Raw genomic sequence first — 23,071 nt, 5'->3', positions numbered from 1 at the left:
CAGGCGCCCCAATGCAGTTTTTTTAAAAAAAAGAAGTAAGAACAAGTGAAAAAAGATTGTTTAACAAGAAAGGGACATTATTATTAATATAATATATTTTGCTAGCTTGTTGTTTCTTATCACATCTTACCCGTTTCTGTTGGAGGGAAAAATCTATAAATTTCTGTTCACATTATTTCTTCTTCTGCTAAAAAAAAAATGTAGCCCTCTTATTATGGGTTTGCAGAACCCATTAGAACAAAGATATTTGTAATTTAAAGGCTCATTAGCAAAATATATAGAACATAATTAATATTTGGTAAGACCAAACTACAGTTTTGCATATTGATTGTAACAGGCTTTAAATGGGATTCATTCTTTTTTTTTTTAAATTTTAATGTTTATTTATTTACTTTTGAGAGATAGAGAACACACATGTGTGCACATAAGTGGGGGAGGGGCAGAGAGAGGGAGGGAGAAAGAATCCGAAGCAGGCCCCAGGCTCCGAGCTGTAAGCACAGAGCCTGACCTGGGGCTCAAACCCACAAACCATGAGAACATGACCTAAGCCGAAGTCAGATGCTTAACCAACTGAACCCTAAGCAGGATCCTTTTACTTAAAAAACTGTTACTGGCTTTTCTAACTTGTCTCTAATAATAAACCAGTATCTGTCTATAGTGAGAAAAAGAGAAAAGGGAACTTGGAATAATAGGTAATCCAAAAGCCAATTTGTTTATTTTCTTGTGTACCTTATAAGCTTATTTTTAGCAATTGTGGTATATTTACATTCCTAATACTCATTTTTCACTTAGATTAGATTTAGTTTTAGTTCTTAACAATACATAGAGTTTTAGGATTAGGCTGACCTTGTATTAAAAATTGCAATTGATAATTGAAAGCTGACTTTAAAATAATGGGTAACTCTGAGTGCTAGTTCTTAACTGGATAGCTACCCTATTCTTTTGTGTTATTAGAACAGAGTTAAATCAGGGCCTGTTTTTTTAAAGTAGATCCTTTTGTTTTACTATTGGAATTCCTTATGGAATCAAACGGCATGATTGATAGAAATAAATTTTAGTTTAAGCTTAAGAGTTTATCCAGATATAATAATACATGTAATCACAATACACTAATTAAATGGTGAAAGAAAACCAAGTGAAGAATTGGAAACTTTGTGACTTTAAGCCTGTTGAATGCTGAGCCTATTTATAATTAAGAGGTCATTGTTACAGAGTCAGAATTTGCCCAATGCGGAGAAATTACTTCTTGGAAAAGCACAGTGTGGCCTGACTTCAAGGTAAACAGATTAAAGAGTGAAGGAGGATTGAATAAAGCAGATTAGACCGTGTGAACCTGTGCATCATTTGAAAACCAGGAGGCAAATACTGGTACTCTCTGGACATTAGCAGCCTTGGCCAGATTACCAGGGTGATCCTTTGACCTCCTGCCACTTGTATGCATTCTGAGAGCCGGGTAGATTGTTTTGAACTGCTTATGTTAATGTCTGATAATTTTTTTTACATTATTTGCTCGTTGTAGCATTCTGCAAGTCCCCCCAGGGACAAGACAGAGTGACATGATCCATCTGGCTTCTGTTCTAAGGGGAAGGTGTGCCAAGGTGACTGCAGGTTACGGCATATAGTTGTGTGTGCCAAAGGCCACAGCTTTCAGATACCTTTAAACACAGTGATCTTTAATGGCCTATAGTGGTACTTTTTCTTCTACTGCACTACATTTTTAAGTGAACTGGTCGTAAGGCAAGGACGTAAGTTTCTCAGTTCTGTAGCTGTATCTTTCCATTGCAAATTGTTAAAATGAAGTTTTAGAATAATCTTTGTAAAAATACTTCTTTCTTTCTTTCAGATAAACTAAAGATTGTTCATCAAGCACATAAATCAAAGGTACGTTTCATATGTACGGCATCTGGCACGTAGAAAGTAATCGTCGTCGGCTGTCTCAGTGAATAAGGGAACAAATGCGTGCACTCCTAAAATGTTTTCCATTATAGTAGCATTTTTTTATTTCATAAGTACCCTTCCTACAGCCTTACTTTTCCATTAAGGAAAAAAAAAAAAACCTCACCAAGTCATATCCCTGTGAGTAGTAGATCTTGTTAAAAAGTATTAATTTTTGGGGCGCCTGGGTGGCTCAGTCGGTTAAGCGGCCAACTTCGGCTCAGGTCATGATCTTACGGTCCATGAGTTTGAGCCCCGCGTTGGGCTCTGTGCTGACAGCTCAGAGCCTGGAGCCTGTTTCAGATTCTGTGTCTCCCTCTCTCTGGCCCTCCCCCGTTCATGCTCTGTCTCCCTCTGTCTCAAAAATAAATAAACGTTAAAAAAAAATTTATAAAAAAGCATACATGTTATTTTTTTTTTAATATTTATTTATTTATGTAAAGAGCGAGCGCGTGAGCCAGCATGAGCAGGGGAGGGGCAGAGAGAGAGGGAGAGGGAGAGAATCCCAAGTAGGGCTCAAACTCATGAACTGTGAGATCACGACCTGAGCCAAAATCAAGAGTCAGATGCTTACCTGACTGAGCCACCCAGGCATCCCAAAGAATACATATTCTATATCAAGCAAATATTTAAAATAAAATAAACATAAGCATAAAACTTGGTAAAGTAAATTTAGGTTACAAAAAAAAAAAAAAAAAAGAGGAAACCATTTGTTATCTGGCAGTTCAATATCTTTGATTTTCTTAATTGTGTACCAGAAGAAAAGAGCCAAAAGCAGGTAAAAATAATTTGCTTTTTCTGACCTATCTCTTTCTGTGTGTAAGAGAAGGTCCAGGACTCTGGCTCTTGGGAACATGCCTTCAAGTTGCACACAGGGCATGGCCTGCAGTCTTAATGGTATCTTACCTGCTCTGGAGAAAGCTGTTTACTTATCATGTGTTTATATGTCTGTTTTCTTACTTTTTTAGAGTAATGTATTTATAAAGCCACAATCAAAGATTTGCTTCTCGGGGCGCCTGGGTGGCTCAGTTGGTTGAGCGGCCGACTTTGGCTCGGGTCATGATCTCGCGGTCTGTGGGTTTGAGCCCAGCATCAGGCTCTGTGCTGACAGCTCAGAGCCTGGAGCCTGTTTCGGATTCTGTGTCTCCCTCTCTCTGACCCTCCCCCGTTCATGCTCTGTCTCTCTCTTTCTCAAAAATAAATAAACGTTAAAAAATTAAAAAAAAAAAAATTTGCTTCTCATACAGACTAAAGCGATCTTTTTTCTTGAATGTCAATGACTTTGTATCGACTCCTCATTAAAGCTGTAACCTTAGTCTATTATACAAACTAGTCAAGGATGAGGGACCATAATCTGTTCTTCGTGTCTCCAATATCTGGCACAATGCCTCATTCATAAGAGTGTTTTTATAACAATTTAAAAAATTTTGTTATGTTTATTTATTTTTGAGAGTGAGACAGAGGGTAAACTGGAGAGAGACAGAGAAAGAGGGAGACACAGAATCCAAAGCAGTCTCCAGGCTCTGAGCTGTCAGCCCAGAGCCTGATGAGGGGCTCGAACTCACAGACCACAAGATCATGACCTGAGCCGAAGTCAGATGCTTCACCGACTGAGCCACCCAGGCACACCATCGATTTTTGAATTAAGTATTTATTTTTGAATTCACCTAATTTCATTGTCTTCTCTAGTCATAGATGCCTACCATAAACTCAGTCAGCCTTCAAGTAAATATATACCAGACATTACAAAGAAGATGGCATCAGGGTATGGCTATCAACTGTGAATTAGTAACTTTAAAACACATTTTTTTTTCCTTGTAGCTTAAAATAGCACACATTTATTCTCTTCTAGTTTTGGAGGCCAGAAGTCCAAAATTAGTTTCACTGGGCTAAAATCAAGGTGCTGGTAGGACTAGTTCTTTCCAGTAATTTAACTTTTTTATACCACGGATTATATGTACCAATTTGACGTTACCCCTTGTCAGATGCTTTAAAATTCAGTGCCACATGTGTCCGGGCTGCGGTGTGGAATCTGCACTTTGTGTGAGTGCTAGAATGTCCCTCCACTATGGCCGCCGACTTCATTCTTTTTCTGGGACAGGAGGGTTTACAACCTTGTCTCTAAAATGTGGAGAATAGGAAGTTTGGGCTTGTTATAGAGGGAGAAAAATATATACGTATACGTATATGTGCGTGTGTGTGTGTGTATACATACATACGTATGTATGTATACATATGTACATGTATACATATGTATACATGCGCACACACACACACATATATATAATAAAGTTATAAGGAAACAATATGCTCTTTGAAAAGGTTGTGAAATAGAGTGATGTCATTCTCCATTCAGTGTTGCATTTTTACATTGTTGGACTTGTCCATATGATCGTACGATGAGGTACAAAGACCTGATTCATAATATTCAAATACTCAATATCATGACATTTAAAAAAAAAATCAGGAAATTTTCCTCTTGTAGTTGGAAATCTATTAGAATTGTTTCTTATGTTAAAAATGGTTTTTTAAGTTTATTTATTTTGAGAGAGAGAGTGGAGCAGGGGCAGAGAGAGAGAGGGAGAGAGAGAATCCTAGGCAGGCTCCGTGCTGCCAGTGCAGAACCCAACATGGGACTTGAACTCATGAACTGTGAGATCATGACCTGAGCCGAAACCAAGAGTCTGATGCTTAACCAACCAAGCCACCCAGGAGCCCGTTTCTTATATTTAAAACACATGTTCCAACCTGGCATGTTAGAGTTATACAATTAGAGCTTATCTTTCCAGTTGAACAATGTCTTTATTTAAAGAAATAAAGTTGCTTTAGAATGTTTCTGGAATCTGGCTTTATAAATTTTCATCTAAGCCATAACCATTCTAGTTAAATACAGACTATACACCCCAGGGATGATTCTTCCACGTTTTCTCTTCAGCTTTTTATAAGGAAAGGGGTTAATATATTTTTACAGATACAGATTTAAAACTTAAGAAAAACTTAACCCCAAAGCCCTCATTTGTGCTTTATCCAGCTTCCAGTCATTTTTCTCATTTCCCCATCTGCATTCTGTTTTCCGTTTTCTGTTCCTCGTCTGTGGGGCTTGTAAAGCAACCCTGGACCAGCGACCAGCCCATCAGTTTTCCAACAACCCAGCAACCCAGCTGTAGTTTTAGTCTCCTTCCTCAGCCAGAGGAAGAGACTTCCAACTGTCTTAATGACCTTGATCACAAAGGCATTTCCCCCATTTCCTCAATTTTCTACTTTTAGAGACTTCTTAATTACCAGGTATCTACAGAAATTTCTTCCCACTATTACAGTGAAACTATCTGGATACCTTCCTGTGAGAGCCTCCTGTTTGGAGGAGCCTACTGTTTGGAGCTCATAAGCTCAGTTTTTTGTTTTTTTGTTTTTCCCAATGTTTATTTATTTTTGAGAGAGAGAGAGACAGAGCACGAGCAGGGGAGGGGCAGAGAGAGAGACGGGGGGAGACACAGAATCAGAAGCAGGCTCCAGGCTCTGAGCTGTCAGCACAGAGCCCAACACAGGGCTTGAACCCGTGAACTGCGAGATCATGATCTGAGTTCAAGTCAGATGCTCAACCGACTGAACCACCCAGGTGCCCCTGAGCTCAGTTTTTGTTGAATGAATGAGTCAATCAATAGTACAATGTAAATAATTACCGTAATATGATTTATGGTTATCAAGAAAATGTACCTGTGTGTGTATTATGGGGCTGTTTGTAAAGTCAGAATAATTCCTATTAAAGAGTTTTAAAATGAAAACTCTAGGGGCGCCTGGGTGGCTCAGTCAGTTGGGCGTCCGTCTTTGGCTCAGGTTATGATCTCGAGGTTCTTGGGTTTGGGCCCCACATCGGGCTCCGTGCTGACAGCTCAGAGCCTGGAGTCTGCTTTGGATTCTGTGTCTCCCTCTCTCTCTGTCCCTCCCCTACTTGTGCTCAAATAAATTCAAAAATAAATAAACATAAAAAAAATTATTTTTAAATAAAAACTCTAATTTCTCCTATATTGTGAGTTTGGAAACCAGGTAACTACTCTTGTTAAAAGTTTTTGAGAGGAAGAAGTCATACCCTGCAAGAAATTTTTTAAGAAATGTGCAAGATCTTTAAGAAGAAAACTTCAAAATGCTAGTGAGGGTTATTCAGTTGTCCAGGTCCATTGAACTGAACTCCCCTTAAGATCTTTGCATTTTATTTATGTGAAATTCTACCTCAATTTAACAACAACAACAAAAAAAATAGACACACCAAAAGGATCCAACATAAGACTTAAATGGAAATGCTTAGGGTATTTGGATAGGAAGATGCACCAGCTTGAAGATGTCTGTTTTCTCTTAGTTAACTTATGAATTTAATGTCACCCCAATAAAATACAGCAGCAGTTGTGTATACATATGAATTAAAGAAGCTGATTGTAATACTAATATGCAAAAAGTAAGAACAGTCAGGAAAAAGAAGAGAAAGGAGAGTGGCCAGCCCTGACATGTATTAGCCATATGATTAAACTAAAGTAAATAAAACAGCGTAGTACATGAACTGTTAGGTGAATGGCACAGAATTAAAAGTACAGAAAGAGACCCAAATATATATGGTAATTTAGTGGATAGTAAATTCAAAGCTGTAGAGAAAATATGGAGGATTGTGTAAGTGTTACTGGGACAACTGGGGAGACGTCCAGAAAACGCTAAATTGAATCCGTATTCTTTTCTTCATGCCAAAATAAATATCCATTGGGTTAATGACTTAAGTGTGACAGTAGAGCCCACAGGTAAGAATGTAGATGAAACAGATTGAACACGGGTAGATCATTTGTTCGCGCCAGGTGATGGGTACGTGGAGGGTTCAGTATGCTGCTCGGTATACAGTGTATGTTTGAGATTCTCCATAATTAAAAGCTTAGAAAAAATGAAATTGATGAACATGTTTGAAGAAAACGTGAAATTTTAGAAGGAATTTTGGAATGAAGGCCGTTCTAAGTAAGATGTAGAAAACCCAGAAACTGTCAGAAAAATTGCTAAGTTTACTTCATGTATTTATTCAACAGGCATTCAGCACTTTTACTAGAAAAAAAAAACATTATAAGAAAAAAATCAAGGAAGGAATGAACACTGGAGCAAAATTTTCTTTTTTTTTCTTTTTTTTAAACTTTATTTTTGATTTTTTAAAATTTACATCCAAATTAGTATATAGTGAAGCAATGATTTCAGTAGATTCCTTAATGCCCCTTACCCATTTAGCCCATCCCCGCCTCCCACAACCCCTCCAGCAACCCTCAGTTTGTTCTCCATATTTATAAGTCTCTTTTGTTTGGGGCAAAATTTTCTAAGTTATATTACAGACAAGGCCTAGTTTTCTTAGTGTGTGTGTGTGTATGTGTATTACAATTCTATTTAAAAAATTATCATTTGAGGGGCATCTGGCTGGCTCAGAACAGCATGTAACTCTTGATCTCGGGGTTATGAGTTCAAGTCCCATGTTGGGTATAGAGATTACTTAAAAATAAAGTCTTTTTAAAAAAATTATCCTTGGGGCACCTGGGTGGCTCAGTCGGTTGAGCGTCCAACCTCGGCTCAGGTCATGATCTCACAGTCTGTGAGTTCGAGCCCCGCATCAGGCTCTGTGCTGACAGCTCAGAGCCTGGAGCCTGCTTCCAATTCTATGTCTCCCTCTTTCTCTGCCCCTCCCCTGCTCATGCTCTGTCTCTCTCTGTCTCAAAAATAAATAAAAACATTAAAAAAAATTTTTTAAAAATTATCCTTTGAGCCCATTAAAAAACAAAATATTTATGACTTTACTCAAAATAAATACAAATTAAGACTGCACATAATCTTCATCTGTTAGGTTGCCAAAGATTAGACGGTGTTGATAATACACCGTGTCAGGGGGGCTGTGAGAAACAGGTACTCTCAGCAATTGGTAGCGTTCCTGTAAAGTGGTACCACTTCTGTGAAGCATAATTTAGCAATATCTGCCAGAAAAAAATTGTGTGTATTCTCTGACCCAACGATTCTACTTCTGGGAATTTATCTTACATATAAAACTTGTGCAAAATCTATCTTAGCCATAAAACTTGTATGTATGCAAAATATCACACGTATGAGAGGTTATTTGTTGCAGGGTTCTTTACGGTGGCAAGAGATGGAAACAATCTAATGGCCATCAGTGAGGACAGAGTGTGTGTATATGTGTTTATGTCTCTTCAGTGGAATACCCTGCAGCCTTGCTAAATTATGAGGCATCTCGTATACCAATTTGGAATGATTTTAAGCTATGTTTTAAGAGAAAAAAGCAAAGTGTTAGAATATAGCGTACAATATGCTGTTATTTGTTTGAAAAATTTTACATGCACATTTCTGCCTGCATGAACATATACAGACACAGTGTCTGGAAGGATATACCAGAATTAGTAGAAGTTATTTGTAGGAGAACTGGGCACCTGGTAGATAGGGATTGGAAGGAGACGTACTTTACACTCCATCCATATGTACTTGGAGAATTTTGTATTATGAGTATGTTACCTATTCTAAAATGATTTGTTTTAAATAACATTCCCCCTCCCCCCACCCCACCCCCCCAGCCACCGCCCGTTTAATCTCTGTGCTCTGGAGATCAAGCCCCGTGCTCTCTAGTAGGTGAAGTTGTGAACTGTGGAGCATGGCTTCTGGGCCTTCTATTTTGGCTGCTGGAGTGGCCTTTCTGTTGACTCTCCCTCTTAACCATATTCTAGAAATAGACTATGTTGCTAAGCAGCTGCATTCTGGTTGACAAGTGGATTGTATGTTCATCTCTGTGTGCTTTTTGGGGGCAGATATCAACTCAAAGTCTTCTCCTATAGTTATAATATTTAACTGGATTTGTAAAAAAAAAAAATCATTGGAGGACAGATTCATCCACCACCACCTGAAACCTCATCGTGAAAGGTTACAGTCAATATCACATGGGATCAAGTTAATATGACATGGGATCATGTGTTTACTCGATAGGGCAATGTTTTTAGATACATGGAGGTAAGCTTGTTTTTCCCTGAAGTCAAGCTGGTCAGAGCTCAGGCTTCAGTTCCATGTACTCTGGGTCTGTTTTGTAACCTCTCTGTTTCTTGAAATACTGTGAGGATGAGATGATGATGATGGTGATGGTAGTGGCAGTAATGATCATGGTGGTGGTGGTGGCGGCGATGATGATGATGGTGGTGATGATGATGATAATGGTGGTGGTGGTGATGATCATGGTGGTGGTTGTGATGTGATGATGGTGGTGGTGGCAGTGGTGGTGGTGATGATAATGGTGGTGGTGGTGATGATGGTGATGGTGGTAGTGATTATGATGATGGTGGTAGTTGTGGCGATGATGGTGGTGGTGGTGGCAATGATGATAATGATGGTGATGGTGGTGATGATGATGGTGGTGGTGGTAGTGATGATGATGGTGGTAGTGGTTGTGGCGATGATGATAACGATGATGGTGGTGGTGATGATAATGATGGTGGTGGTGGTGATGATGATAATGATGGTGGTGGTGATGATGATGGTGGCAGTGGTTGTGGCAATGATGATGGTGGTGGTGGTGATGATGATGATGATGGTGGTAGTCGTTGTGGCAATGATGATGATGGTGGTGGTGGTGATGATGGTGATGATGATGATGGTAGTGATGATGGTGGTAGTGGTTGTGGCGATGATGATAATGATGATGGTAGTGGTGATGATGATGATGGTGGTAGTCGTTGTGGCAATGGTGATGGTGGTGGTGGTGATGATGGTGATCATGATGATGGTAGTGATGATGGTGGTAGTGGTTGTGGAGATGATGATAATGATGATGGTGGTGGTGATGATAATGATGGTGGTGGTGATGGTGGTGGTGTTGGTGGTGGTGGTGGTGGTGATGATGATGGTGGCAGTGGTTGTGGCAATGATGATGGTGGTGGTAGTGATGATGGTGGTAGTCGTTGTGGCAATGATGATGGTGGTGGTGGTGATGATGGTGATGATGATGATGGTAGTGATGATGGTGGCAGTGGTTGTGGCGATGATAATGATGATGGTGGTGGTGATGATAATGATGGTGGTGGTGGTGGTGATGATGGTGGTGGTGGTGGTGGTGGTGGTGGTGGTGATGATGATGATGATGGTGGTAGTCGTGGCAATGATGATGGTGGTGGTGGTGATGATGATGGTGATGATGTAGTGATGATGGTGGTAGTGGTTGTGGCGATGATGATGGTGGTGGTGATGATAATGTTGGTGGTGGTGGTGGTGATGATGATGATGGTGGTAGTGGTTGTGGCAGTGATGATGGTGGTGGTGGTGGTGATGATGATAATGATGATGGTGGTGGTGATGGTGGTGGTGTTGGTGGTGGTGGTGGTGATGATGGTGATGGTGGTAGTGGTTGTGGCAATGATGATGGTGGTGGTGGTAGTCGTTGTGGCGATGATGATGATGGTGGTGGTGGTGATGATGGTGATGATGATGATGGTGGTGGTGATGATGGTGGTGGTGGTTGTGGCGATGATGATGATGACAATGGTAGTGGTGGTGGTGATGATGGTGATGGTGGTCTCCTGGAACACTGTGAGGATGAGATAATGATGATGATGATGACGATGATGACGACAGCAACAACAGAATAGCAGCAGCTAACGTGAAGAGTCCTTGCTCTGTGACGGATAACATATTGATGGTTTCGTCTCATTTCATCTTCACCACAGGGCAAAAGAGAAGATTCCTTCCTCTCCCCTTTTCTACAAAGGAGGACACTAAGTCTTGGAGAGGCTGTGTCGTTTGTTGAGAATACACAGCGGGGCATTGGTGGAAACCAAATTTTAATCTGGACCTGGTGCCAAAGCCCTGTGCTCCCCAGCCCTTGCGGAGCGAGCACACATAATGGGTGCTCACATGTGTGTGCTTCTGCCCTGTCGGTGGTGGGAACAGCATGTGACTCCGGTTATTGCCGTGACCCAGGGTAACAATCCTGTGTCTTCGAGAAGTCTTACCAAACACAAAGCACCTATAAGTACTGGTAAGATGCAGGTTTTTTTTCTTTCCAGACGAATGAGCTTGTGTTGAGTCTGGAGGATGACGACAGACTCATGCTGAAGGAAGACAGCACGCTGCGAGCCTCTGGAATCGGTGAGCGAGAGGGGCCCTGCGGTGCTGGAGGGGCGCTCGCTCCCCCAGCCTCTCTGCTGACGCCCGGCTGATGATGTTTGGATAACTCACCGCAAAGTAAATGCTACCCTGGGTGCTCTTTACACTCCCTGATAATTATTCAGAGGAGGAGGACGAGAATGATGTACATTCAGATCATTTGACTGAGGGCAGGAGATATCTGCTCTCCAAATGTGCAGAATGCAAATAGTTCTTTTCAGCAGGTATGCTCAGAATTCTGCTGAGAGTTATTTTAAGTGATTGACAGGTTATTACTCACTTAATAACCTACTTACTCTTATCAGCATCATTTGAACTGACGGTTTGAGAGAAACGGACCTGGTAGAAGTAACGTGGAATAATGAAGTAAGATGTTGTTTGTATAACGTGCAGCGCAGTTTCTAATAGTCTTCTGGATCACTCAGGGCCCGCCAAGCCGTGGAATTTCAAGCAGGAGCCTAGTGTGTGCGGTTGAAAAGGGGCCCCACCTAGCTCTTCAACCTGCATGTGATTCTGTTTTAAAGAAATACCATGTGACATGTTTTGTGACCATTAGATGTCACTCTAATTCTGTGTATGTACACCTAAAGATCATCTGGCAATAGCAGTGAAGATTTTCAGAGGTGTGAGCAGTTAAAGGCACTATGCCTCTGACGTACCTCTGCGGTCAGTGACTCTAATGAAACAGCACAGATCACACTTCCTTCATAATTATTTACATGTACTGGTTAAGGGGTACTCTAAGTGAGGTCCCTATTAGGAGGCTTTCCATCTTTTTGGCAGGTGTTCTCTTGAGTCATTTTAGTGACATATGTCAAGAGTTTGGTTTCGAAGGGTCCGTGTGGCTAAGGTAAGTTCCTGACATGTCTTCTTTTTTTTTTTTTTTTTAACGTTTATTTATTTTTGAGACAGAGAGAGAGACACAGCATGAACGGGGGAGGGGCAGAGAGAGAGGGAGACACAGAATCGGAAGCAGGCTCCAGGCTCTGAGCCATCAGCCCAGAGCCCGACGCGGGGCTCGAACTCGCGGACCGCGAGATCGTGACCTGAGCTGAAGTCGGACGCTTAACCGACTGAGCCACCCAGGCGCCCCCTTGACATGTCTTCTAATTTAAGTAGGATTTTGAATAACACGTTACAAAATCTTAGACTGACTTTCCCTGTTTGTTTCCACTATTAGCTGGATTTAGTGTCTTTTCATATCATAAATAGGTAAGATTGCTATTGTTTGAAAACACAGTTTTTATTTTGGCATTTATTTCTTCAAATGCTATTATATTATTACAGCAAGTGGCACCTGTGTTATTGACGCATACAGCACCTAGAAGTTAGCCCCGCTTGTTACTAACGCATAAAGCTGTAATTATTATAACAGATTGCTGTGGTATTAATGTACGGATTGAAAGCTGCATGGAAAAGATCAGAAGCAAACTAAAAAAGAAGTCAGAGTTCACAATATGATACAGTTTTGACATCTCAAATAAGTGGGGAAAGAGTGAATTAGCTAGAAAATGATGTCAGGCCCATTGCCAAAGCATTCAGGAAAATAAAATTTAAATCCTTATCTCAATCTTTATTCCAAAATAAGTTGTGGATTGATTAAATGTCACAATGTAAAAAAAATTTTTTTTTAAATAAAATGTAGCTTAGTAATTTCATAATCATGGGGAGAAGAGCTCTCCAAGCATGACTTTGAAGGCAGAGCCATAAATCGGGGCAAAATGATATATTTGACCACGTAAAAACTAAAAATTGTAAACAGAGTTAAAGCAGAAACACCAAACTATGAAAAAAATACTTTGTATATGACAAAAAAGTTATTAGCCTGAATTGATAAAAGCTCTTATAATTAGCTTGAAAAAGATAAGAAATCCTATTGGTGGAAGAAATAGCTAACATATGAAAAATAGTTCAGCCTTATTAGTCCTGAGAGAGAGAGATACATGATGATAGATGCTATTTTATGTAGTAATAGTAATCTAGTGGTTAAGAATTAGAGACTGGAGCCAGAGTGCTTGGGTTTACAACCTCATTCTGCCACTTACTGGCTGGGTGACCTTGGACAAGTACCAATTTGTTATTTATTATTTCTTTTAAACATTAAAAAACATTTTAAAAAAATATTTATTTTTGAGAAATAGAGCACGAGCAGGGGAGGGGCAGAGAGAGAGGGAGACACAGAATCCGAAGCTGACTCCAGGCTCCAAGCTGTCAGCATACAGCCTGACATGGGGCTCGAACCCATGAACCGTGAAATCATGACCCGAGCCAGAGTCGGCCGCTTAACCAACTGAGCTGCCCAGGCGCCCTGACAAGTAGTGGTTTCAAGACTAGCAGACATGAAGAAAAGTGGTAGTATCCAAGAGAATGTTGGGAAGTGGATACTCTTTTGTACTACTCTTGGGAATGTATATTACCTCTAACTTCCTGTAGGTCAGTTTGGCCAATGAGACTTTCTCCCTCCTTAACTTTGTCTTGTATCTGTTACCAGGCCAACAGGAGTACGCTTCCTCAAACTCTGTGACTCCCCGGAGGTTGAGATGTGCCTTCAGAGGGGTGGCAGGGGTTCTCTCCCCTTCCCTGTTTGTGAAATCACTGGTGTAGAGCTTTCTTTATTGAATGGAAATAGAATATATTGTGTGATACCATTACTGTTTAAAATATATGTTTACACATCTGTATGTGTATATGGAGAAAAGATCATGTAACAAAATTTTAGAAATGGTTCTTCGGGTGGTGGCACTTTAAACAATTGATTTTTTTTTCCTCTCCATATTGTCTAATTGTTCTTGTAGTGGAACATTTTTATACAGTTCACATATACTTAATTTGTAAATTAAGGAACCAATTTTAAAGAATAGACTCCTGAAAATTGGTTTGAGTGAGGGCTCTGCATTTCACTTATTTTGTGACCTTTGGGAAGCCATTTAGTGTTTTTGAATGTTCTGATCTCTATAACACAAAACAGAACCAATTAGACCTGTGTCAGACTGTTGTCTTAAGAGTTGAATGAAAAAAATATATGAAAGCATCTGGAACGATGTCCGTAGAGACCCTCAGAAATACTTATTTGGAAACCATTTTGGAGAAGGCAGTTGGCAAATGTGAATTGTTGGTTTAATTTTCTTTAATCTCAGACTCCTGTATGGGCACCTGGGTGGCTCGGTTAAGTGTCCGACTTCGGCTCAGATCATGATCTCACAGTTTGTGAGTTCGAGCCCCATGTCAGGCTCTGTGCTGACAGCTCGGAACCTGGAGCCTGCTTTGGATTCTGTGTCTCCCTTTCTCTCTGCCCCTCCCCTGCACAAGCTCGCTCGCGCGTGCGCATGCCCTCTCTCTCTCTCTGTCTCTCTCAAAAAGTGAATAAATAAACATTAAGAAAAATAAAAAAAACCTTTCAGACTCATGTAATGAACCACCTGTGAAGGTAAGCATCAAATCCATCTTTTTGTCATTCCTGTTTTAAAGCCATGGGTCTTTGCCGAGAATCAGATCCTTTCCACAAGTCCCAGGGTGGTACAAGAACCTTGCAAGCCCCTAGCCCTGCTCAGGGGTGACGCTAGGCCCAGCCTGAGTGGCCTTCCTGTCCCACACGTCCCTCCATGTTGCCTGGGGCCGTGTAGCTGTACCCTGGAGAAGCTTCATTTAACACCTAGGGAAGGAGGTGACGGGCCCTGGAGACCAACCAAAAATTCTAAGTGGGAGTAGAGTTGTAAAAACGACCCTTGAAGTGTGCGACTTTTCTGGGGAATTGCCCCTCCCTCAGTGCTGTGTCTGGTTCGGTTTTTAAGAGGTTTAAGGGAAAAACTCGACGTCGTCCCTCTCCCTTTGTACCACTTGATCGTGCTGTAGAGCTGTCACTCTGCCATCACAGCCAGTTGCCATGGGAATAATGCCAATGTAACAAATTTATCATTATGACTTCTCTGCAGAATTCATGAAAGGGAAAGAAGGACTGTGTGTGTGGAGGGGAAATGAGGGGAACAAACTTGTTTGAAGATCTCTTTTCTCACGGAGAAATTCTCCAGTTCCTGCTCCGACCTTTTATCTGCATCGCAGATCCCAATTGTATATTCTGCGCCTGACGTCAGGGCAAATTTTCGCTTGCGGACTCAGAGCTAAAAGACAGAAGGAAAAAGATTTGCTTTTTGGAAGGAAGAAGAAAGCTTGGCTCAGAACTGTTATTTGTAATTGAAAGATTTTTACCTTGTTATTAATGATTGTGGTTTTGTGCACTGATTCCCCTAAGTGGTAGATTTGCATGTAAGTATTTTGGGGGTATCTCTTTCCTTTTGCAACACTCTGCCACTATTATCTTTTGAGTCTTCTTTCCTTAGGAAAGAAATGGTGGCAGGGTAACTCTTTTCAACCAGTTGTGTTTTGCTGGAAATATTTTAAGACAAGATACAGTGGGCCAAACCAGAAGTGCTGATCTGAGGGAAGAGCTTGCATAAAACCAGATCCTGTGATCCTTCCAAAGCTCCCTTGTGGTCTGTTTTCCTCCTGCGTGTCACCTCTTGGTGCCTGCCCACGACCAGATCCCTGACTCTGTGCCCAGCACCTTCTGATGACCTCACACGTACAGCTGATATTGTGGGATTCTTTGGCTTCCATTCCTTTATCAGGCTCGTGTTTGATTTGTGTTTCCTGAAGGTTTGGGTCCCTTTCCCCTTCTCTTCTGGATAGTAATATCTTCGGGCAGATGTGCTCTCCTCCCTTGACAGCGCGGGAAGGGGGCTGTTCTGTACTTTAAACATCAACACAGTGATAGTCTGGTACTCAGGGAAGTAGGTGCTAGACCCAGGAAATTGGGCTTCCAGAGCAAGAGGTCTGGACTGTTTCCTTTCTACCTTCCCCTCACCATTGTGGACATCACAGGCCTGTGTCCAGTCTGTCAAAGGTCAGATTTCTTTTACTATTCGTTTTCTTCAAACTGTAGCTTGAAACCCTCTCTGCCAGCTGATCTCAGGAACACCAGACGCTTGAAGCAAACATAAAATAAAAACCACTGTGTTTGGGAACTTTCTGCCTGATCCCTTTGGTGCAAAGTTAGAAACATAACTCAGCTGTGAGCACAGTTTTGAATGATTTGTACATTGGGATTTTGTGAACCTTGCAAGGGTAAGATGTATTCCTGGGCCAGGAGAGAGGGCAGAACTTTGTCCTTTTGGTCTCAAATTGCCGCAGAAACCAAACCTCGCTCTTCGCGTATTGTGTGTGTGTGTGTGTGTGTGTGTGTGTGTACGTGTGTCCATAATCTGCAATTATTATCACATTACAGACTGCCTTGATCATTATCTGTCCCACAGAGTCAGCGCACAGGTCTCTGTCTCTCTTCTCAGACAACAGTTACTGTGCCTTATGCTACATTGGTGCTGACTAGTACAGGCTAGGGAGTTTGAAACTGCAATAAATCCTTGTCGATGGGTGAGTTTTTTGAAATAAGCTAGTTAAGGAGTTTAAGCAGATTGCCTTGAATTTTCCTTGAGATTTCACATTTAAAATTGGTTTTTCTTACATCCGTTTATATAAAGTCATTATTATTTTCCTTTTAAAGGTGAACGTATATGGTGTCTGACCTGTTTAGACACATGGTATACAATTATTCATTTCATTTTCAAAGTTTGAATGTCCTGGCTTATGTTCATTTCAGCAAACTTGAAAGTCTGCATTAAAATGGTGCGTGGTATTTGAAGGATTCTTACTTGATATCATTTGATGGTAAGACAAAGGATGAACTGGCAATGTATTTATTGGATTTTAGATTTTACATTCATTTCAGATCCACTTGCCAAGGCGCTCTGCACCCGAGTGCCCTGTCGCCTACAGCACATTTAATTTAAAATCAGGTGCCCTGGGGGACTGGCACACAGTAGCCTTCCCGAGGGTTCTTCTGGAGCCATTTTAAATAGAATTGGAGAAGCAAGAATTTAAGGGATGATGGTGCGAAAGGGTGATTATGGAGAGGTCTTGAAAATCTTTTGTAATTTGTTTTCATTTTAAATTCACAAGTAAATTTGCATCATCAATACAGGAAATCGTTGTCTCAAACATTTTCAACAGAATTTTATAGATTTTAAAAAACATTCCATTTTGTTTGAGGACCACATTACTAAAGTTTACAATACGTCTTAAGTCTTACTTTTTAGTGTTCCGAGTAACCTGCTTTGAATTTGTGTCTTGTTTTCCAGTTTTTTAAGTGTGTCAGTTTTACCAGCCTGAAGTTTTTGAGTGTAATCCATTTGTCAGTCTTGTTTTTTTTTTTTTTTTTTTTTTTTTTTTTTTTGAGGAAAAGTATTCATCTGGAAATAAAATCTTGATCTTAGGAGGATCTCATTTTGAGCCTGTATTATGGGAGAAGGCATAAGTACTTTAGATAAATAATGAGTTGATCTGTAAGTTAATTAAACCCGAGCAAACCTGCATGTCAAAACAAAAACGCTTCGTCAGTGTTTTCTTTACATCCGCTTATTCTGAACCTGTTACTGCGGTACTGAGGAACCATACGATGCATCCCTTTCTCAAAAGGGGTACAGATAAATGTCAGCTGCAGTAAGTGAAAACTGTAATTACAGTTAGTGTGTATTGAGCAAAGTGCTGTGTGGGCAAAGCACTGTGTAAAGTTCTGTATGTAAATAGCACATCCTAGATAACACTTTGCATTGTGATTATTAAGAACAGGGTGCCTTTTGCCCATTCTCCATTTGAAGAATGCTTAGCATCGCTTGTAAATGATACAGGTCTACCTTTGGGCTTGCTTCACTTCAAAAAAGGAAACCCCGGGAGCTTTTTATAGAAAGGACAGACCCCAAAACATCTTCTCTTTGAATACTGAATTTTCTGAAGCCCCCTTGTCAACAGTTTACTGATTCCAAGTGCGGGGCCTCTTAGCCATTCTTTTAAAGGCTGTTTTCTTGTAAAATGTAGCTGTACGTGAGCTTCTGGTTTGCCTGGGCTGCATTTGTTTACAGCCCCTCCTCACCGATTCTCAGTTTCTCTCTGCCCACCTCCTCCCCACCCCCAGGCTCATTGTGCCGAGATTGTAATCTGATTTTCATCAAGATTCATCTCCACTTAATCTTGAAGATGCAGTGAGACTGGAATGAGGATCTGAGACTATGGGTGTCTTTATTTTCTTCTTTCCACATTTCTGTGTTTTCTGTAATGAGCACGGGCAACTCATGATTGAGAAACAATAAATTTGATATTCTTAAGACCAGCATTTTTTTTTTTTTTTAACTGAAGTGCTGTGCCAAGCTCCTTAATTTCATTCTTTTGTGGTAAATTCTAGCGATGAGATGAGTTTGGTAAACTAAGAGACCCGGGGGTGGTAATCCTTGGCATCTTTCCCTATTATCCTATTTATTTGGCTTGAAGAGTTTTACTTGTCTGTTTTTAGAGGATATGTTAATTGAGTGATCAGTATTCATTACAAATAATCTTGTCTGTTTTCTTGTCGAGATTCTGAAGGCCCTTTTGCTCTTTCTGTAAAAGCTAAGCAGACTGTATTAACTTCTGGTTTAATTTAAAAAACGAATGTGGAACTTGTTGGCGCACACCTTAAAGAATTGCATGTTTAATAATTGGAAGGCTTTCCATCAGATTTGTCTCCAGTCTGAATTAATAATGTTGCTGACTTATTGTTTTAGAAGACGGAGTCCTTGACCTGCTGGGTTGAAAGAATGTGACTGCTTTGCCCCTCTGTGGGTCCTTTAGCTGTGCTATATCCCCTGTGAATAATTAGAGGTGTTTGAAGGTATTGCGGTAGAAGCCAATTTGTGTCTTTCACTTTGCATATTGTTGAAGCCTCATGAATTAGTCATAAGCAGGCAAAAAATTAACTTCTTCAGACACATATTTTGATGGGTCATGAGGGAGAATGTAAAGTGATCTGTAAAGTATTCTACTGATCCTCTAAGTATTAAATTATTATACCTACAGGCTAATTTCAGAGAGAGAAAAAAAGAGCATTCTTCCTCCGCCTTCAGTAACTGAGCAGCAAATTTGGGGAAAAAAAAATAAACGTTAATTTTCTGGGACTGTTAAGAGGTCTATAACATGAACAATTTTATGGTTTCCTGGACACCAGAGTCTTGTACGAATTCTTGTTTTTAATTGTTTTCTTGTGTATTTTTCTTTTTAATTTTAAATTATTCGAGTTCAGAATTCTTACAACAACCAATACTTCTTGTTGATTTGATGAAATGTGAAACCAAACAAGTAGCTCATTTTTCTCACTTTCGACGTCTGAAACACTGAATCAGAGTAATATGGATTTCAATACTTGCTTAAAAATCTAGTTTTACATTAACATTTTTTTTCCATTGTCTTTTTTTTTTTTTTTTTCAGCTCATGAAACTGAAATTGCATTCTTCTGTGAAGAAGATTATAAGAACTACAAAGCTAATCCCATTTCATCCTGGTGAAAACCCTTTGGGGTCTCCCTTTTTGCAAACCTGTCTTAAGCTTTTTATCCCACTAGTGAGTTTTTTTTTTGAAATTGATAAATAAACTTAAAAAAATTAATCGCAGGCTCTGCGATTTTTGCTGAAGTCTGTGGTGTTTTCTGTCCCTGCAGGTCTGTACTTTTTCTTTTTTTCTTGTTGTAAAATAATGTATTTATTTATGAGAAAAAAACAGACGATTTTTTTTTTTAAGTGAAAGAAATGGTTATCCAAAAATCATCATGGACGATTGGTTCTCTAGTCATAACTTATTTTTCTGAAATTAGGGGTTATTTGGGTGGCTTGCATGTTGGGTTCCTTAAAAAGATTGGAAGATGGGGCGCCTGGGTGGCTCAGTCAGTTAAGCGTCCAACTTGAGATTCTCTCTCTCCCTGCCACTCTCTCTCTCTCTCTCTCTGCCCCTCCCCTACACGTGCTCTCTTGCATGTGTCCACCCTCTCTGTCTCTCAAATAATAAATTTCAAAAATAATTTTTTTAATAAAAAAAGAATGTAAGACTAAGGTCATTCTGTTCATTTTGTGTTCTTCCCATGGTTTCCATTAGAGCCACTGTGGACCGTTACCGTCTTTCGTTAGCAGAGATTATGAGTCTCTCATGACCACCAGTGGCATCTTTTTGGCCACAGGGAGAGGTTTTCTGATGTAAGAGTGTTTCTTTTCTTTTCATATTTCAGCCCACACAAGTAACACGACTGATTTCCCACCCCCCGAGCTGTGTTTCCTTACTTCAGGAGCAAACTATAATAGAAACAAACTCATTTCTTTGGAGAGAAAAGGTAGCAGGATGTTTGCACTTCTGGAAGAAAATTGTTCACTGAGAACAAGTCTAAGTCATGGAAGGTACATTTTTTTCAAAATAATATAATACTCTGGGTTCCCTATAATGGCTACTACCAGTTCCTAAAGAGTCCTGATTTCAAAGGGGCCACTCGGACAGCATGTGGATCTAATGAGAACTCCTACGAAGTTAGTCGGCCCTAGAATTATTCCAAGAACCCTCAAAATTGCTAGTAGGACGAATTGGTTTCATTGTGGTAGAGGCCAACTTAAAAAAAAAAAAAAATCAGCTTTGAAAGTCTGATTAACATAATCAAAATATGGTTTTTTGGGGCTTGTTGAAAGATTTAGTATAGTAGAGCCTTACTTAAAAGAGAAAGTTTATTCATGGTTTCATTCATTAAAAAAGGGCTGAATGGACCAATGACCCAGGCTCCTGAGGAGTGAATAAACACTTAAGTAAGACACAGTTTTTGCCTCAGCAAGTGGGGAAAGATATTTAAGCAAGTAATTTTAATATAGTAATAGTGGAAGCTGCCATGGGAACAATGATGATGGGATAGTTAATTCTATATTCTGTGCAGGCTTAGTTTTTATTTTTATTTATTTGTTTTTTTAAGTTTATTTTGAGAGAGAAGAGAGCTGGGGAGGGGTAGAGAGAGAATCCCAAGCAAGCTCCATGCTGTGAATATGGAGCCCGAAATAGGGCTCTGTCCCACAAACTGCAATCATGACCTGAGCCAAAAGTAAGAGTTGAACACTTAACCAACTGAGCCACCCAGGTGCCCTGGGTTAATTTTTATTTTAAAAGAAGTATCCGTTGAGCTTTTTCTTAAAAGATTGAATAGGAATTTTTACTTAGTAGAAAATAAGGGAAAAGCTTTTAGGAAGAGGGACCAGCATGTGTAAAGGCAAAATGCTGTTAAGGAACTCGGGATTATCCGCAGGAAGTTACAGATTTCAATGTACTAGGGTGGAAGGCCCTTGCACCAGAGGGGAGGAAGAGAAGGCCAGAAGGGAGGTTGAGCTAGGCTTTATCTATCACGCTAAGGAGTTGGAACTTTACCTAGTAGGTAGTAGGGAGCCAATGGAAAGATTTAAACAGATAAATTATAGGACTAGATTCGTATTTTAGAAAGGGAGATTTGGCCGCAGCATCTAGAAGGCAGAAAGACAGTTGTCGTGGACCAGGTAAAAGTCTGGATGGCCTGACCTCCAGAGTTCGGCACAGGGGAAGGGGAGACTTTCTCGCGAGATAGTGTTGACATTTGGTCACGTGTTACATGGCAAGCATCTTGTGGGGTACTTTACATATATTATCTCATTCACTTTTTACCCCAGCTCTTCAGTCTTGATAGTATCATATCTATTTGTGGATAAAGAAATTGGGGCCCAGAGAGGTAAGGTAGTTCACCCAAAGTGATGCAGTCGTGTACAGTGGGATTGGACCTGGGTGTATCTTGAAGTCCTGACCTTGCCCTGTCAGCCCTGTGGCCTCCAGTTAGAGGTGTGGGGTGGAGGGACTGGGGGAATCTGGGGCTTGGTGAGGGCTGGGTGTGGAGGGTGTAGCAGAAGGAGGAGTGGGGACTTGGTGATTCTTGCCGGAGCGAGTGGCTGGCTTGATGGCGAGGGCGTTGACCCAAGTAGGGGATTTGGTGAGGAGAAGAACAGGTTAGAGCACATTACATTTGCTCGTTTTGCAAACACTCAGTTTACACACAGTTTTTCTTTTTTTTTTTTTTTAATTTTTTTTTATGTTTATTCGTTTTTGAAAGACAGAGAGCACAAGCAGGGGTGGGGCGGAGAGAGAGGGGGACACAGACTCTGAAGCAGGCTCCAGGCTCTGAGCTGTCAGCACAGAGCCCGATGCGGGGCTCAAACCCATGAACTGTGAAATCATGACCTGAGTGGAAGTCGGATGCTCAACCGACTGAGCCACCCAGGCGCCCCGAGTTTTTCTTTTCTAAGAAAAATGAAGCCTTTTTTTTTTTTACCTGTATATTTTCTTTTTTAACAAATAATGCAAAAAGATGCATACAAAGTCCTTTGTTTTGGTGTGTATTTTCCTGATTAGACAGTTACATATAGTTATAAACACAGGTGTGGAAATCAAAACTAGAAATGTCTTATGACTGAAGAGGGCTTTTACCAGGAATGGAAGATTGGTTCAAAACTACAGAAAACCTATCAAAGTAATTCACAAAATCTGTAGATTACAGGAGAAAGAAATTACGCTTCTCTCAGTAGCTGCCAAAAAAGCATTTGATGATCTGCAACCCCGGGCATAAGTGAAAGGCAGGAAAAGGATGTGCCCTTCGCTTAGCGAAAGTTGTCCACAGAGAACCCGCTTACTGGACAAGTGTTCTAGGCAGACCTACCAGAGAAGATACAGGACCAAGGTGACCACTGCTGCCGGGACTATCCAGAATTGTTCTGCGGGTCTTGTCGTAGTCAATACAATAAGAAAAGTGATAAGGAGCACAGGTACTGGAGAGGAGGTAAACCATCCCTTTGCAGACAACAGGATTCCAAGCATATCGAGTGACACATTAGGAGAAGTAACGAGAGACTTCCAGAGCACCTGATGACCAACCTACTGAGACGTGTGCACACAACGTTCCTAGAGGATGTAAGAGACCTAAGCGAAGAAGGATCACATGTTCATAGATGGAAACCCTGGTGTCGTAAAGACGTAGGTTTGTACCGAACCTGTAACTTAGTGTAACCTC

The 23,071-nt window shown here is 40.5% G+C and overlaps 1 protein-coding gene across 10 annotated transcripts in view; it reads left to right on the top strand.

Moving 5' to 3' along the window:
* Positions 1-19,626, top strand: part of CC1H2orf76 (chromosome C1 C2orf76 homolog) — a 61,677-nt gene extending 42,051 nt beyond the window's left edge. For all 10 annotated transcript variants that reach the window (XM_060625530.3, XM_060625527.3, XM_060625526.3 and 7 more), the window contains 3 exons: positions 1,844-1,881; positions 11,001-11,082; positions 19,450-19,626. In XM_060625530.3, coding sequence (XP_060481513.1) covers positions 1,844-1,881; positions 11,001-11,082; positions 19,450-19,526 — 197 coding nt within the window. In that variant the 3' untranslated portion in view covers positions 19,527-19,626. The remainder of the gene's footprint in view (positions 1-1,843; positions 1,882-11,000; positions 11,083-19,449) is intronic.
* The last annotated feature ends 3,445 nt before the right edge of the window (positions 19,627-23,071 follow it).

Source organism: Panthera onca, chromosome C1 (assembly GCF_046562875.1).
Source record: "Panthera onca isolate mPanOnc1 chromosome C1, mPanOnc1 haplotype 2, whole genome shotgun sequence".
Classification (NCBI taxonomy): domain Eukaryota; kingdom Metazoa; phylum Chordata; class Mammalia; order Carnivora; family Felidae; genus Panthera; species Panthera onca.
This window is presented reverse-complemented; position numbering and strand designations above follow the sequence as displayed.